Below are 15809 nucleotides of genomic sequence, written 5' to 3' on the forward strand. Positions count from 1 at the left end.
TAATATTTTATTTCAATTATAAAAAAAAAAAAAAAAAGGGTTTTTTTATTTTGACAGTTTTGGTCCTCCATAATATACATGTAGCCTCATCCCCCTTATTAAAAGCAAAGCTAGGGCTTTTCGCTGTAAGGTCAGGTGTATGATGTGTAGGCAATGAAAATATATGTCATTAAAAAAAACTGCTGCACAAGGGAATAGATGTTTGAATGTATTACATCTTCATTTTGAAATCAACACTTCCCGTGACGCATAGCACTTAACGTCTACGGCGTCCACCAGGTGGCAGCTTGGAATATGTCTTGAAATGTGTCACGTGACAATCGCACAGCGTGAGCGAAAGAATGCTTGCCGCTGGCTAAAGGCTAAAAGGTCACATACCTACACACCAATAAGTGAGCTGAGCTGGTTACTCCCTTTAGTTTTTTCTTTTTAGTATGTTAATAGTGAGGGTTCGCTGCTTTTATATTCACATTGAACTTTCTCACAATTACCAGAAAGGGTAGTCCTTAAACTATTAGTGCAAAGACCTTGCCTTTATTAATTACATTAGAATCGGCAACTCAATGTATAACCTTAATTTGAGCTGTTTATTGTACAACTCAATATTGAACCTTAATTTGAGCTGTTAACGTGTGAATTTACTTAACGATTGCTGGTCCCTCATGTTATTCTTAGAGCAATGACTTTCCATTGAGTATCAATTTGTACTAGCGTAGCTTTTTTTTGTGGAAAAAAAAACACCTCGCACAACAATGCTCAGATGAGTATTTTAATTTCAGCATAAAGCTCATAGCACAGATAGATTTGAGCACATCTTGACCATCTAAATAGCAAAAGAGAATCAGAACAGCAAAGTTTCTCCATCCATCCTGACACCTTGCTTAACGGCACTCACCCTCCACTATAGCGGAAGCATTTCGAGAACTTATCTTGAAGTTTTAACTGGAAGATTCACAAAGGAAAGTCCATGGTGCTAGTATGTCGAGGTGGCAAAGTGTTGGAATCACTTTCAAAACAAAACAGCCCCAAACCTAGTGTTACAAACATTGGCAGAAAGAAAACTGGTCCTCAGCAAAGAAACGCGTTATTGGTAGCTAAAAAACGCAAATCCACTGTATTTACTTAAAAAGTGAGCATTGAACAGTGCTGGTATGCATGTAGGACCTCATTTGGGGCTGAAGGGAGAAGCCAAGCTGAGGCGGTCAAGTAGTGCAGCTGTTGGTCCTCGAGGAAATAATGAAACCACTCCAAAAGGCCGTGACAAACTAAAATAACTATTCCAAGTAACAGATCATTCATGGGCGATACAACTGCATAATGGTACTCAAAGCTGCATCATCTCGACTGTCAATTGAGAAAGGGCACCGCAGATTGTGCTGAGAAGCAAAATCATGACAAACTGCAGAGCTCAACCTAAAGGAAGACTTGGATGGGGGGCAGGGGGGGGGTGCGCTGCTTTAACTCATTCACTGCCATACATTTTCAGACTCTGTTTTACCCTAACGTTTGAAAAAAATATGTATAAATTCCTGGGATTGAATGGCTGGACTGTGAAAAGACAAGTAAAGTCGTCAATGGCAGTGAAGGAGTTAAGTAGACTTTAGCTGGCAAAACGAGGGCAGAGATGAGGCTACATGACACAGTCTAGCAATACAGCATTAGTTACATGCACCACTGCATGATAGCCTAGCACCGCCCCTCCCCCGAACCGAAAGTAAAAAAGAAAAAAAAAAAAAAAAAGTCTGGGCATCAGTAATGACATAAAATGGCAGATGGTGCAGTGGTTGGACGTGGAATGATCCGGGATGACCCTGGCATGCTCAGACTGGTGGGCCTCGATTGTACGCTTACACATTTTTGTATGGGCCCGAAAGAGACAGAGGGGATGGATATTGTCAAGGGGGAAAAATGCTTTGCTGGGCAAGCAAAAAGTTTCTGATTCATTATGCCATGCCAGCTCACCTCCCTTCTAATTCTGGGGCCAATTGACTGGTCTGGCTGGCTGGCAAGGGGACGCCTGCTGGGAAAGGGACAATAGTCAGTCGGCAGAGGGCATTGTGAGCTATGCGCAGAAGAGTGGGGGCGGCGCACGCCTGAAGTCATACATTCAGCTCTAAAGTGGACCAGGCTTTTCTCTAGAGACGTGTACATTCGAAAGATGAAGTGGACGAGATGGCGTCAGCGTGCTTTACACAGCCTGGGCTTACAATCCATTTTGCACATGAATGTGAAACGATGAATATGACGGGGGGCTAGAGGCTTCCTATAGATACAGCATGGTGTTAAAACAACAATAACAAAAAAAAAAAAGTGTTACAAAGTGTGCTAATTATGAAAGGTCTTGAATTATTCGGATTCTCTTCACTGGCCATGACTTTAAGGCTTCAATTTAGTTTCAAAGTGGAAGATCAATCATCCACTATTGAATATTGAAATGGGCAAGGCTTACCACAACGTATACATTCATAGAGTCAAAAGGCCAGCTTTCATTTTCATACCTTTTGGTTAAAGAAAAAAAAAAAAAATTACTCTAAAGTGCACTTCTTTATGAATCCTCGCATAGGAAAGCAACTTGTGTGTCCTAAGCACGACTCAATTAAGGAAGACTAATCTGAGCATGTCAGGGGCGTGGACTTAATGCGGCCGGAAGCCCTGTCTGTGTGGGATGAGGGAGGAGACCTGCAGGTTGGGGCCTTTGGACTGCTCACGGGTGGAACGCCTCAAATGGAGCACGTTAAATTCCTCTACATGCACTTCAAGATCACAGCAAGAGTGTGCTAGCATATCGAAACGGAGAAAAGAGCTTTCATGCAAGAGGTCTAAGTCACAGATACAACAATGCAAACAACTCAAATTGGAGGTTAAACTGGACTTGTCGTCGCCGACGCTGCCGGGGGAGTCATGGAGGGAGTCGAGGGTGGGGGGAAGGAGGGAGGGTGAGGACGACAAAAGGGTTTCTATCGGAAGGTGGCCACCAGAAAGGGACCCCAAGCGGCCATCTTTTTTACGCCTCTTTTTCATCTCCCACCCTCAGCTCTTCTGATTCTTCTGGCAGTTCTTGGCGTAGCTTGTGAACACAAAATTGTAATCGTTGAATTGAGCCAGCTGGCGGTCGATACGCTTAAACCCGTCGAGTTTTTGGGTAGAAGAGAAGACACTGCGACATTTCGAGCTCTGGAGTGAGAGGAGAGCGTTCACGTCAGAATCAGTACAAAACTAATTTGACTACAGCCGTAGTGCGCTTCATACATGCCTGATTGACAAACAGCGTCGTCACAAATTTTCCCGGCTTGAACACATCCACCACCTTCCGGACAAGATCATCGTACGATGTCTGGGAGAGGTTTGTCTCGAAGCTAACGTAGGAGAAATCTGGCTCTGGGGTGATGTGAATGGTCCAGTAGGTCCCCTGCAGGAAGCATCAAGAGGAGCCAGGTTATAATAAGAGAAAAAACAGTGACGCAATAGAAACGCCAAAGCAACACTCACGTCAGTCTTCATTCCGTTCATTGAGTATCCACACGGGTTGAACATTGTGGCATCGATCACAGAACCTGGTATCAGGTCACAAATTCCACTCATCTGGGGGGGGGGGGGGGGGGGGGGGGGGGGAAACGGGCATCAAATAACCATCCTGTACTGTGAAAAATCTTTAAATGAACACTTTTCATTACTGCTACACTGCTGTGTTATTTAAAAAGCTTGCGCTGAATGAAAGTGAACAATTTTTTCTATTTGCAAGGTTTTTCTTACACGAGTGACTTCACTTGCAGAAACACCATCTTTCATATAGAACTGGTCCATAATGCTTGGATCAAGGTCACTCATCAGAACTTCCAGTGTCTGATCCGCATACTTGTTCTCCCAGTACTCTGGCAAGTCCAGAGTAAACAGATACCTGGTCAACAACAAAATGGGAACTGGTGAGGATTCTCATCTATACACTATTTTATAATTGTGCCATGTGGTTGGCCTAAAGATACAACGCCAATCAGTGAAATAAATAATGTTTTTTTTTTGTTGTTGTTGTTTTATTTTCCATCGTTGCAACTAACGATGCGTAGAATTGTTGCACTCTTACCAGCAGTCAGAGTTCAAACGTCCCATACAGTAGGCTGCACCATCTGGGGGAAGCCAAGAGCACATGAGAATATTTGTTATCTTTTCATGAGTATGCTATTATGAAGCAACAGAGACCCACTGGACTACATATTAAAAGTTCTCATCTTCTGTTCCCAAATGGATAAACCCCTGGGAGTAAACAGAGAATTTTTACCGTCTTATAAATAATGTATTTATGTGCGCAAATGTATTTTCATTCCTCACTGGATAATGCACAAATTCACAGCGTTTTTGTTACCTACTTGGGAAAATCTGGCCAAGAAAATCCACTTCCTCTTGGAAGTTACGATGAGGGAACTCTTGATGGGTTGGCTTCATAAAATTCTTGCGGGAGTAGAAGAAATTCTGCAAAACAAAGCAACAGGGTCGGGCATGAGCTCGGCTATCAACAAAAACGCAGATCGGCTTCAAGTCGGCAAGAAATGAAATGACATTAACGAGGGCGAAAACGGCTCGCTGACGAGGACGCGGCTCACCTCGATGGCATCGAAACCGCAGTACTCCCTGGCGAGTTCCAGCAGAGGCACCAGTGCTTGCAGTAAGAGGGTGGTTCCACATGTTTTCAAAATGAAACGTCTCTTGGAGACAAACATGCTACTCTCACTGAATGCAGGAAAAAGACAAAAAGGACACTTTCAATTCAATGACATCGCCAACACGGAGGCACAAGATAAGAATGGGGCCTGACGGAAGTTTCCCAAGTTGATGCCCCTCAAAATCCATCGAGATTATCACAAACATTTTTAAAAATGGAAAAAGAGGACGTGTTTTTCACAAGACAGCGACGAAGTAAAGTTGAAAAAAGAAAAAAAATGTTTACATACACAAGACAGATGTGCCCCACCCCTCCACTAACATGAAATCAGACCAATCTTTATAAGTAGGTCAATTAGATTACCCAAATTATTTCTATTTGCTGAATGCCCGAGTCATGAGGACATTTTTTTTGACAATTTACTTCCTGAGTCATGAGGACATTTTTTTTTTACTCTGAATTGACTAACTCTTAAAAGGAAAGTCAAACCCCCCAAAATTATTTACGCTAATATGTTCTATGCGCCTTCACTAGTCTAAACATGGCATTCTGCTTATATTGCATTTGTGGAATAAGAATCAATCCGCCTGTTTTTGTCCGTCTCTGGGGGCGGCCATTTTGTCACTTGTTGTCGACTGAAAATGACAGTTGTTCGGGTCACAGCTAACAACCAATCACGGCTCACCTGTTTTCTGAAGATGAGCCATGATTGGTTGTTACCTGACTCCTGAGCAACTGTGACAGCAAGTGACAAAATGGCCGCCCCCCTGAGATGGACAAAAACAGGTGGTTTTTACAATTTAACTCACATTCCACAAAGGCAATATTAATCAGAATGCCCTGTTTTGACTCATGGGGCTGCATCGAACATATTCTTGAAAATGTTGGGGTTGACGTCCTCTTTATATCAGAAGATTACATACAATTTAGCATTTGGTAACATTTGTCTAACTTGAGTTGAATGTTTTGGATTATTCTTTCACAAGTTTCTCTCTATAGTTGCCGGGAATTTTGGCTCATTCCCCCTGACTGGTGTAAACAAGCCAAGTTTTTAGGCTGACTTTTCAGGTCCGTCCATAAATTTACGACTGGACTGAGATCAGGGCTTAAGTGATGGCAAATCCAAAACGTTTTGACTTTTGTTATCCTTAAGCCACTTTGTGACCAATTTGGCAGTATGTTTCGGAACATTGTCCATTTGGAAGACCTGTATGTACCCAAGCGTAACCACCTGGCCAATATCTTGCGATGTTTGCTTCAGTATTTCCACTTGATGTTCTTTCCTCATGCTGCCATTTATTTTGTGAACTGCACCAGTCCCTCCTGCACATTGTGCAGCTGGGACGATGTTCTCAGGTGTCCAAGCTTACCCCTCTTTCCTCCAAACGTAACAATGCTCATTATGGCCAAAAAGTTCAATTTTAGTTTTGTGAGACCACAGGATGTGTCTCCAAAAACCTAGGTCTTTATCCCTGAGTTTGTTTGCAAACTGTAATCTGTCTTTTAATTTATGTTTGTTTCTCTTGGAGTAATGTCTTCTTCCTGGTAGAGTAGTCTTTCAGTCCATGTCTATATGGACTCATTACACTGTACACCAGCTTCAGTCAACATCTTCGCAAGGTCTTTTACTCTTCGTCTTGGGTTGTTACGCACATTTCGGAATCCCGAAGAATTTGCATCTCCATTGTTATTCAGAGGGTGAAGTCAATACAGTGGTCAGACTGCTCAATCTCGCCACGTGAAAGTGTCAGCAGGCAGTGGCAATGTCAAGTGACTGTGAGGTGACCCAAGACTAATCCCGGAAAGCCTTCTAATCGTAGCCAAACGCGGCAGACGTACAGCTCCACATCTCACCTGAGTATATAAGCTTCCTGCTTGTCCGTCTTTGTCACACTTATGATTAAACAGTGCACATTCTCCAAAAGTTTGTCCCACTCAAACCTAAAAAGGAAACACAGACATGGGCAAAGTTTAGCGATGGCAACTCATACATTCCAAGTATTGCTTCAACCTCGAGATTAGATATCCTCAACACAATCGTGAGGGGAGTGAAGGAAGAGGTAAGATATTTGCTGCAAGAGCATGGCAAAGTTACAAGGTCGTGCAGATCAGGGTTATTGGAACACTTGCTTTGCTCACCCAAGGAAACTCGATAGCACAGGTGTCAAACTCCAGTCCTCGAGGGCCACTATCCTGCATGCTTTAGAAGTTTCCCTCCTCCTACAAACCTGATACAAATGACCAGCTCATCAGCAAGCTCTGCAGGAGCCTGATAATGATTCTGATCATTTGAAGTGACCGTCGAGGACCGCAGTTTGACACCTGTGCTATACAGCATCAGGGAAAGCCACAAATGTGAGCACACAGACACATAAAAATATGTTGAAAATATAAAAATATGTTGAAAATATATCAGAGGTTGTCAGTTCGATCCTGGCTCCGGCCTCCCTGTGTGGAGTTTGTATGTTCTCCCCGTGCCTGCGTGGGTTTTCTCCGGGTACTCCGGTTTCCTCCCACATTTCAAAAACATGCTTGGTAGATTAAATGGACACTCTAAATTGCCCCTAGGTGTGATTGTGAGTGCAGATGTTTTGTTTTGTCTCTGTGTGACCTGCGATTGGCTGGCAACCAACTGGGCGATATGACTGAAAAGTATATCACGATATAGAAGTGTTTCATATTGGTCGATATCGATATACATAGAATTTTTTTTCAACTATTGAAAATAATGACCCGAAGAAAAATACATTTAGGTTATTTTATTCTAACATAGTACTTAACCTTTAATAAGACGTCAATGTAACTATGAAAGAGTGAAATAAACTGGTTGATATAAAGATTAAATAAACTCCATTTTAAAGATAATGTGCTTAGAAGGGCTGAGAAATGTTTGAAAACTGTCACAATCTACGTATTTCATATCAGTCAATATTGATAATTATTGATTTTGTTTTAAACCTTTTCTTTAAATAACAGTTTTTTGTACATCGCTATGTAGTGTAATGTGCAGTTCGTCCTCCATCAGTGCATTGTAAATGCTTATTTGCATTAGGTCTACCCCAAAGCAGTTGTTGACATGTATTAGCCTTCATTCAATGTTCATCCAATGCAAGACAATGAATACTCTCTTGCAGTTCATACATCATCGTTGACCAACCGTTTTAGGACTACTTTATCTTTTTAGCGGACTCATTATTGCCATAGTCCATTCGTATTTGACTTTCTTGATTTTACCTTGAGTGCGGTGCCGGTGTCGGATAAGGCTAACTACTGCTAGCATGTCAAAGACAAAAACTCCTCTACTTGTACACCGTGGCTCCATCCATGGCTTTTTAATAGGCTTATCATGCATAATATAATTTAATTGTAAGAGTTGTACGAGTCGAGTGGTCATTTATTTGAGCAAAGTTACGGCGCTCGCTCGCTGGACGCGAGCATAGCGCACGGTCGCCAACCACGCGAGCGTAGCGAACGGCCGCCGGCCCCGCGAGCATGCTCCGTTGAGTTAACAGCTTCTTCCTCGTTGGTTTAAAAGCTGATTCTTCTTTGGTTTAAACGCTTCTTCTTCATGTTTGGAGGCGGAAGCGCGCTACCTACATCACGCACCATGCTGCGATCGGGTTTGTTTTTCTTTTTTTCTATCTAACGTTTTATCGAAGGCATTTTCTATTGGTATCGATCACGTTTCAATCGCGATACATATCGATATCGAATTATCGGCCCAGCCCTAGTTCATGTCTTAACTTTTGACAGCCCTAATAAATGTATATGCGCTATGCAATATTGCAACAGCGCCGGCAACAGCGGAAGTAAACACAGCCAGTGGAGGAATGTTCTGGTAGTTGTCACAGGAAGCTAACCTGCAACTAGCGTCATGCAACAATGATAATGTAAGCAGTATGGAAATATTTTAATGCAGTAAGAGCAGGCGTTGCAACTGCAACTTTCTAGGTGTGCAAACTAAGCATTTCACATGGCGGGACAGGATAGAGCTGTGTTTAACACAACAAATTTATTATGCCACCTCAAAAATGATGTGCCCCGCCCCTCCAAAAAAGATTTCAATGTTTTACTTGTTTCAAACCACTGTTCCACTAGCAATGTAAGATGTGTCATTTGAGATAGTTGTGTAACAAAAAAAAAACAACAAAAAAAAACAAAAACAAAAAAAACAAGACAATTTTGGATGCGTTCTTTCTTTCAGTGACAGTGATCAGATTTGGACTCTGCGTCGGCAAATCCACAAAATAAAGTGACTCGGACTCCGGTTGAAAAAAACATCCCTAGTACTGGTACATTTGTAATTTATAAGAGGTGTAACACATGAGTGACTAAATTTAGGTTAATTAGTCATAGGGGTGTAACGTTAAGCTAAATCACGTTTCGGTTCGGTATATTTTCGGTACAAAAAAAAAAAAAAAAAAAAAGACTAAAAAATACACTAACAATATAGGTCTCTTAATTTTGCAAATTATTATTAAGACACTGAAATCATTAAACACTCAGCAGCAACAGCCTATGACACAGCAAGCAAGTTAAAGCCAGGTTGTCATTACAGTACATATATACACTTTTTGTGATGAAAAAAATACAAACAATAACGGTTACAATTATTGCTAACTATATTAAAACTCTTTTTATAATGAAAAAAATAGTAACTATAAAAAGTCTTTATGAAATTGTATATACTTTTTAGGCATTGAAATCTTTGAATGTTCAACAGCATATTGTAACGAATGCGGTTATCTGTGTTGTGGTCGGATTTGTGTGTTGCTGAGTTGTGATGTTTCCGAGGTTCATGAATGCATCGTACGGCAAGCGAGTGGAGCAGCGGAGAAAGAAGAGCGCGAGCAGTTGCACTTGGATTAATAAAAACGTGATAACTAAACTACGTCTGACGGTGTGTTCCTGGAAGACGCTACAATATAATAAATCTTGCTATTCAAGTTTGACGTTTTTGCTCCCTCGTCTAAGAAACATTCACAGTCGGATGATGCCGTGCATGTTAGACATGTGCCGCCTGCCGCCCATCTCATGTAGCAATGTCGGCGCACAACTTTCGGACTTAACCGCGTACCTTTCCCCATCGGCGATTTTACCATGACAGCCATAATGTTCCCAAACAGGAGACCGCAGTGTACGGGGGGGGGACCTTCGAGCTCTGGCTCTTTTCTGACTCTCACTGTTGTGCCGCCACTCTCCTCTCGCGCATGCAACAGTCAATAGCGGCCGTGCGTAAGCTCGCGCTAATAAATGGGCCGAACCGAACGCAAGTGGATCGAACCGAACATGCCAGACCGAAACGTATTAATACACCCACGTGTACCATTACACCCCTAATTGATCGTTTTGGAATCTGCCTCAACTGAGATGCACAGCATAGCAATTTTTTGCTGCATGCAAGACTATTACCATAGTCAGCCCTTAACTACATTTTCTAACAAAGATAAAACTGCCTCACAAAATGCTGCTCATCATCTTTCATTTGCCTTTAGCATAACCTCTACGCAGGAGCTCACGTTGCAAAGTCAAAACTCTGTATTTGTAGGGCTTGGAGACTGAATTATATTTTCAAGGAAATGCCCAAAAAAGCCCAAATTCCTCATGTGCAAAAATGGCCTGCATGTATTGTCACTACAACAAATGACAGAGTAGCCTCAGACTAGCGAGGCAACAGCATTGGAGACCGATGTCAACTCCATTTGAGTGTGAAATGTTACACCACAGGCTATTTGTGGTGCTTCTGCGGGATCACATTACCCCCGGAATGGACTCCCGGAAAGGAGCGCAAATGATGGCCAGATACCACAAGAATTACCAAGACAAAGCATGTCTTTTTCCTATAAAACCAGACTACAGTGATGTCAAACCAAATCTCAGAGCAAATGACAAACAAGCAGGTCTAAAAAGAGAGAAGAGTATGCTTACACAGATTTAATCGCCCATTCGAAAATTGCTTGATCAAATCAGCAGGAGCATGAATGTAGCAGGCTTTGAAAGTTGAAAGTGCACTCTCACAATTGACATTATTTGGAAGTTGTCTGACAGCCTGCCAGTCTGATCCACAGTAGCACAGCAAGCCTTTAATCGGCCCTTTGGCTCTAAATTAACACAGATCCTCATTCATAAGGTGGGTAGATGCTTGATAAAGAACCTTTGTAATAGGATGAAAGTTTGGGGGAAGATCGCCAGTGATTATGAACACAGCAATCTGTGAGCACAGAAACATTTCGAACAGCATTACAGGGAGGGAGAGTAAACTGCCTGACATTTTTGAGGGAACTTTTTTTTCCAAAAATTGCATGTTACTATATTACGATGTTGATTTGAATCCAATTCATTGTACAGACTGCATTTTTTCCATGAAAACAGTGGTGACTCAACGTACAAGCTGTCGCTTGGTTGACTTTTTAGATGCATTGTGTTGCCGGAAAGAATTTTAAGCAGGGCTGTCGCTAACGAATCATTTAAAGTGGAAGTCAACTCCAAAATCTTCTTTACAATATTATGTTCTATGTAGCCCCATGTAACCCATTTGTGGAATATAAGTTAAGTTTTGTCTATCAAGGGGGCAGCCATTTTGTCACGTGCTGTCAACTGAAAAAGACATCACATTTGCTCAGGGCTCAGGTAACAACCAATCATGGCTCAGCTTTAGAAAACGGACGAGTCGTGATTGGTCATTACCTGAGCAACTGTGATGTCATTTTCAGTTGACAGTAAGTAACAAAATGGCCGCCCCCTGAGATGGAAAACAGGTGGCTTTTGCTGCTTAGCTCATATTTAACAAACGCAATGTTAATCAGGAGGGCTGGGACAATACGCTTTTGTCCCGATTCGAAATGGATCCCGATACTCGGGTTGCGCTCTGATACCTAAATATTATAAAAATCTATATTTTAAAAAACTGCACGCGTTTCCAAAGTTTGAACGTAAGTGCCATTTGGCATTTAAAGTGTCACAATTGAAAAGTGCACAAACTGTTCCATTAACTGTTGGAATGAAAGATAGAAAAACACAGAAGTATTCTGCCCTCTCTGAGCAGCCTGAGTACAGATTGGCAGATAGCGAACAGTCCCTCAAAGAGAGTTCAATGTTGCTGGTTTCAAGCAGTTTATTACACTCCAGTTGAAGTTAACTGTAAAACTAAACATACAAATAAAGAGAACTACAAATAGTGCACATTCGAATATACGTCACAGTACTTCCTTTTATTTCTCGAACATAGTTTGCTCATGGCTAATGCACAATGAAAATGCCATTAACACTCATGGGCACTTACCTACAAGCGTTGCAGGAAGACACCCAGAGAAGCATCCAAACAATACTCACAGGCATATGCTGTTCCTATGCTGCCAAAAACCAAGTTGAAACTACGAAACTCGATCGTGATTTTCTTCTACTCCTCAATGTAACAACACGCATGTTCTTGTACTCCTCAATGTAACAACAGGTATCTCAAGACTAGGATCGACACTGCCCCCAAGTGGCCAAGTCGTGCACAGCTTGAATAGCGCTCCATCAAATGCGCGCACACACACACACAGGGCAATACATAAGGTATAGAAAGTATCGATACTTCATCAACGTATCGGTACTTGGTATCGGCACAAAAGGTATCGCGATACATTCGCAAAACGCAATTTTTCCCCCCAGCCCTATTAATCAGAATGCCGTGTTTGGACTAGTGGAAGCACATGAAACATATTGTCAAGAAAATTTGGGGGTTGACTTCCACTTTAAGAATACAGTATCGGAGTGTTTCTCAACCTTTATTGAGCCACGTCACATCTTTCACATCGGAAAAAAAATTCACGGCACACCACTAAACAAAATAATTCACAAAATGTATATAAAAAGGCCAATTATTAGGGATGGGACGAGACAATAATCCCACGAGACGCCTCACGAGATTGAGTCCGCGAGAACGAGACGAGATTTTTGCTCAATTTCGAGTATTAAAAAATAACTAATGTAAGTTTTCAAAATGTTTTTTATCGAACAGACTGCAAGAAAATTAATCATCTAGCTCTAAAGTGCAAATGCAAACAGGAGTCACTTTTGTTACATGCTCTCAAATATTGCTGCAGTAACAGCTAAAGCTGAGATCTTTCCTCTTACTGAATACTTTGACAAAATCCAACTGTGCTCGTGGGGCAGTAACTCAATTGTATATAGTGGTTTATGTTAATTTATTGGCTTTTTTCTATTTTATATATTTGTTAATATTTATTGATATATTTATTAATAGATGTGTCACTGCCTCTTATTGTTTTTTTTATTTATTGTATTGTTTTCAAGGTGCTGTTACAGCTCTAGCTGTTATGAAATGCACTATATAAATAACATTGTATTGTATTGTAGAGTTCATCTTGTTTCTCAGTCGATCTTCAACAAGAGGAATGCCACTGCGTCTGTGCCAAGATTTCGTAGTTCTGGGCTCCTCAGAACCGCAGATACGGCACCCCGCTGCTCGAGATCGCGAGCCATCATGTCCAAAGAGTTGTTCGACCATAATTAGTTTGTGCGCGGGCAGCTCGAGCTGTCTTTATTTAGACGTCAAAAGTGCTGCTGCTGTTGAGCATCGGTGAAAAAAATAAACTATACGCTTGACACGTCTAAACAAACATGATACGCGGCCAATTTTGGATTAGCCGCACTAGCGTTGCATTCATTGCCTGCACGATAAGCACTTAATGTGTGGCTCAAAGCCAGCCTCACGTATCGCCACATTCATGTTGCGAGCGTTGTCGGTCACAACGGCGACTCCGTGATTTGGCCTCGGAAGTTCTCATTCGGTGACAGCTCCTTTTAGGACATCTGCTATATTCACCCGGACTCTAAAACACCGGCAAAAGAAAACAGATCTCGTGCTGTGTAGGAACGAGAAATCTCGTGGCGCTCTAATCCCGTGAGATCTCGTAGCACGAGATCATGTGCAGTCATGTGCAGCTCTGAAATAAAACTTCTATTTGGTATATATCTCGATACATGGGGTATTATCCGATTCAACAATGGTGCATTTACAAATGGAACGATTTGGTTTGAGTCGGTGGGATTACAATTTGATACGGTATGACTGTAGCTTTTGTCATGTTTAGTAATATGTAACAACATGTTAAAAACAGAGCCCAAACTATTCAAGTTAATTAAACTCAAACAAAAAATAATCAGCCACGTCAAACCCATGTGTACCTGGTCTGCATCTCTCATAAGACAATTGGATACGCATCTCGATTTGTGGGGTGCGATTCGATTCAAGTACATTTTATAATTGAACTATTCAATTGAGTTTGGTTAACGTAAAACAGATTTTACAATTCAAATGAGTTTTTGTTACATTCCTAACTGCTATGTAAACGAACTCGTTGCAGGCATTTCACAACCTCAAAAGATCATGATATGAGGACCACCATATTGTTTTCCAGCAATGACTGTCTTCAGACCTGTTTAGTACTTGGGAGTTACAGTGCCACCCACTGCTTTGGCATGTGACATCTTACAAACGCATTTTACGTCAGAATTGGAAGGGTGTTTGTATGTTTTAAAACCTGTCTCCAAAAAAAGCCATCAAAACCCATAATGAGATCCTCTTAGGTAATTATTTCTTTTGCATTGTAAACAATCAGTCTGTCATTTTCTGACAAGTTCAAGAGTATTTTCAACAGTTGACTGTGTCTGCTAATCTTCCTAGTATACAAAGGTTTTCTCTGTGGCAAGCAGGTCGTTGCACAAACACCTTCCAGCCAATCGAATGCACTGCGAAGGGGGAAATGCATGCCTAGAAACGTGACTGGGACACTTTCGGGCGTGTGGTCCGTTGGGAAAGTTGGACCCTTCCGTAACTTCCGGCGAATAGTCTATGGCCCTAACTCGATGAATGCAAAGTTTAACCACAGCACGACATTTAAAAGTGGCATGAAGGGAACTACATTACCAGCCGAACGTGACAGCCTCGTAAATTCAATTGTTATATAGGTAACTTGCGTGGCAGGTTGCTAGCAAAGCAGCACACGCGGTGGTGACGACCGACCACATGCTTGACATCAAACGTGGCTCCTTGCCAGTGACGCAGAGGGGAAAAAAACATTCTCCCTTCCTCAACAAAAGTAAAACGTAAAACCATGTTTCGGCTTCGCTCTTTTTAAAAAAAGTATAGCCACGTGTAATTCAAATTGACCGATGTTCGCCTCCCACATAAGGCCTGTTAAAAACGCGTGCGCACATACACCATGATTCGCGTTTCAACCCTGTTATGGTGACCTTCAAAGTAAAAATTGACAGCAATGGGAATTTATATCGTTCACTAACGGAACCATGTTTTCGTATAGTAGAGATCAAAACACAAAATGGAACCATGCAAATGACAAACACCCCCACCCAAAAAAAATAAAAATAGAAAATGGCAAGTGTAAGCTATATACCAGTAACCGTGTTTTACATTTGAATTCAGCCGGTTTACTTAAACGTATTGACCGTAAATACGTAGCATTTCGTCAATGTCCAATTTTGTTAAGTCACCGCACGTCTACTAAGCAAATGAATGAGTCTGGAGGGGTGGCCATTTTTAACTGGCGGCGTAAACTCAATCCGAGCTGCGTGGGTTCGGGTTGACAGCCGTTGGTATCCCCTCTTTTAGAATGAATGAGCGAACAGCTAACACTTAGAAAATACCGTCTGGGGTACTTCATTCCACTTGAATAACACACAAACATGATTAAATATCCCGAATGAAGAGAGGAAAAACGCCAGGCATGTGGTCCTAGAGTGTAAAGACACCTGATAGAGAAGTTCCACAAGGAAACAAACCTTGGGATGGTTCGCAGGTCCCCGGTTCCCTTGGTCTCATCCTGCCGGGAGAACCACAACTCTAACAGTTTCTCGGTCCCCTCGAAGAAATGTGCACCATTATCTTCCATCATGAGACAACAGACCCGCGCGCGCAAAACAAAAAAAAATGAACGTCGGTTATAACGTTTTTTTGTCTTGATTATTCCGTATTCAATCAGATGATAACTTATAGATGTATAGTCCGTTAAACAATCCAAGTGATGATTTTTCTTCGGTTACCGTCTTCCCTTTTGCAGAGAATACCGTTAGCGAGTGCTAGCTAATATCGCCGGCCATACTGTGTACAGCTCTGTATGCATAC

At 41.8% G+C, this 15809-nt stretch overlaps 1 protein-coding gene across 1 annotated transcript; it reads right to left on the reverse strand.

Annotated features, from left to right (window-relative positions):
* Window positions 1-755: 755 nt before the first annotated feature.
* Window positions 756-15809, reverse strand: amd1 (adenosylmethionine decarboxylase 1). Its single transcript, XM_086019447.1, has 9 exons — window positions 15467-15809; window positions 6512-6598; window positions 4599-4725; window positions 4365-4467; window positions 4082-4124; window positions 3754-3898; window positions 3490-3582; window positions 3254-3409; window positions 756-3174 (listed from the first exon to the last, which is right to left on the reverse strand). Exons 1-9 carry the CDS (start codon window positions 15577-15579, stop codon window positions 3031-3033), a joined length of 1011 nt encoding a protein of 336 aa, XP_085875573.1. The 5' UTR covers window positions 15580-15809; the 3' UTR covers window positions 756-3030.

The sequence above is a fragment of the Filicampus tigris genome, chromosome 20, assembly GCF_054856515.1.
Source record: "Filicampus tigris isolate MCC_2025a chromosome 20, RoL_Ftig_1.0, whole genome shotgun sequence".
Taxonomy (NCBI): Eukaryota; Metazoa; Chordata; class Actinopteri; order Syngnathiformes; family Syngnathidae; genus Filicampus; species Filicampus tigris.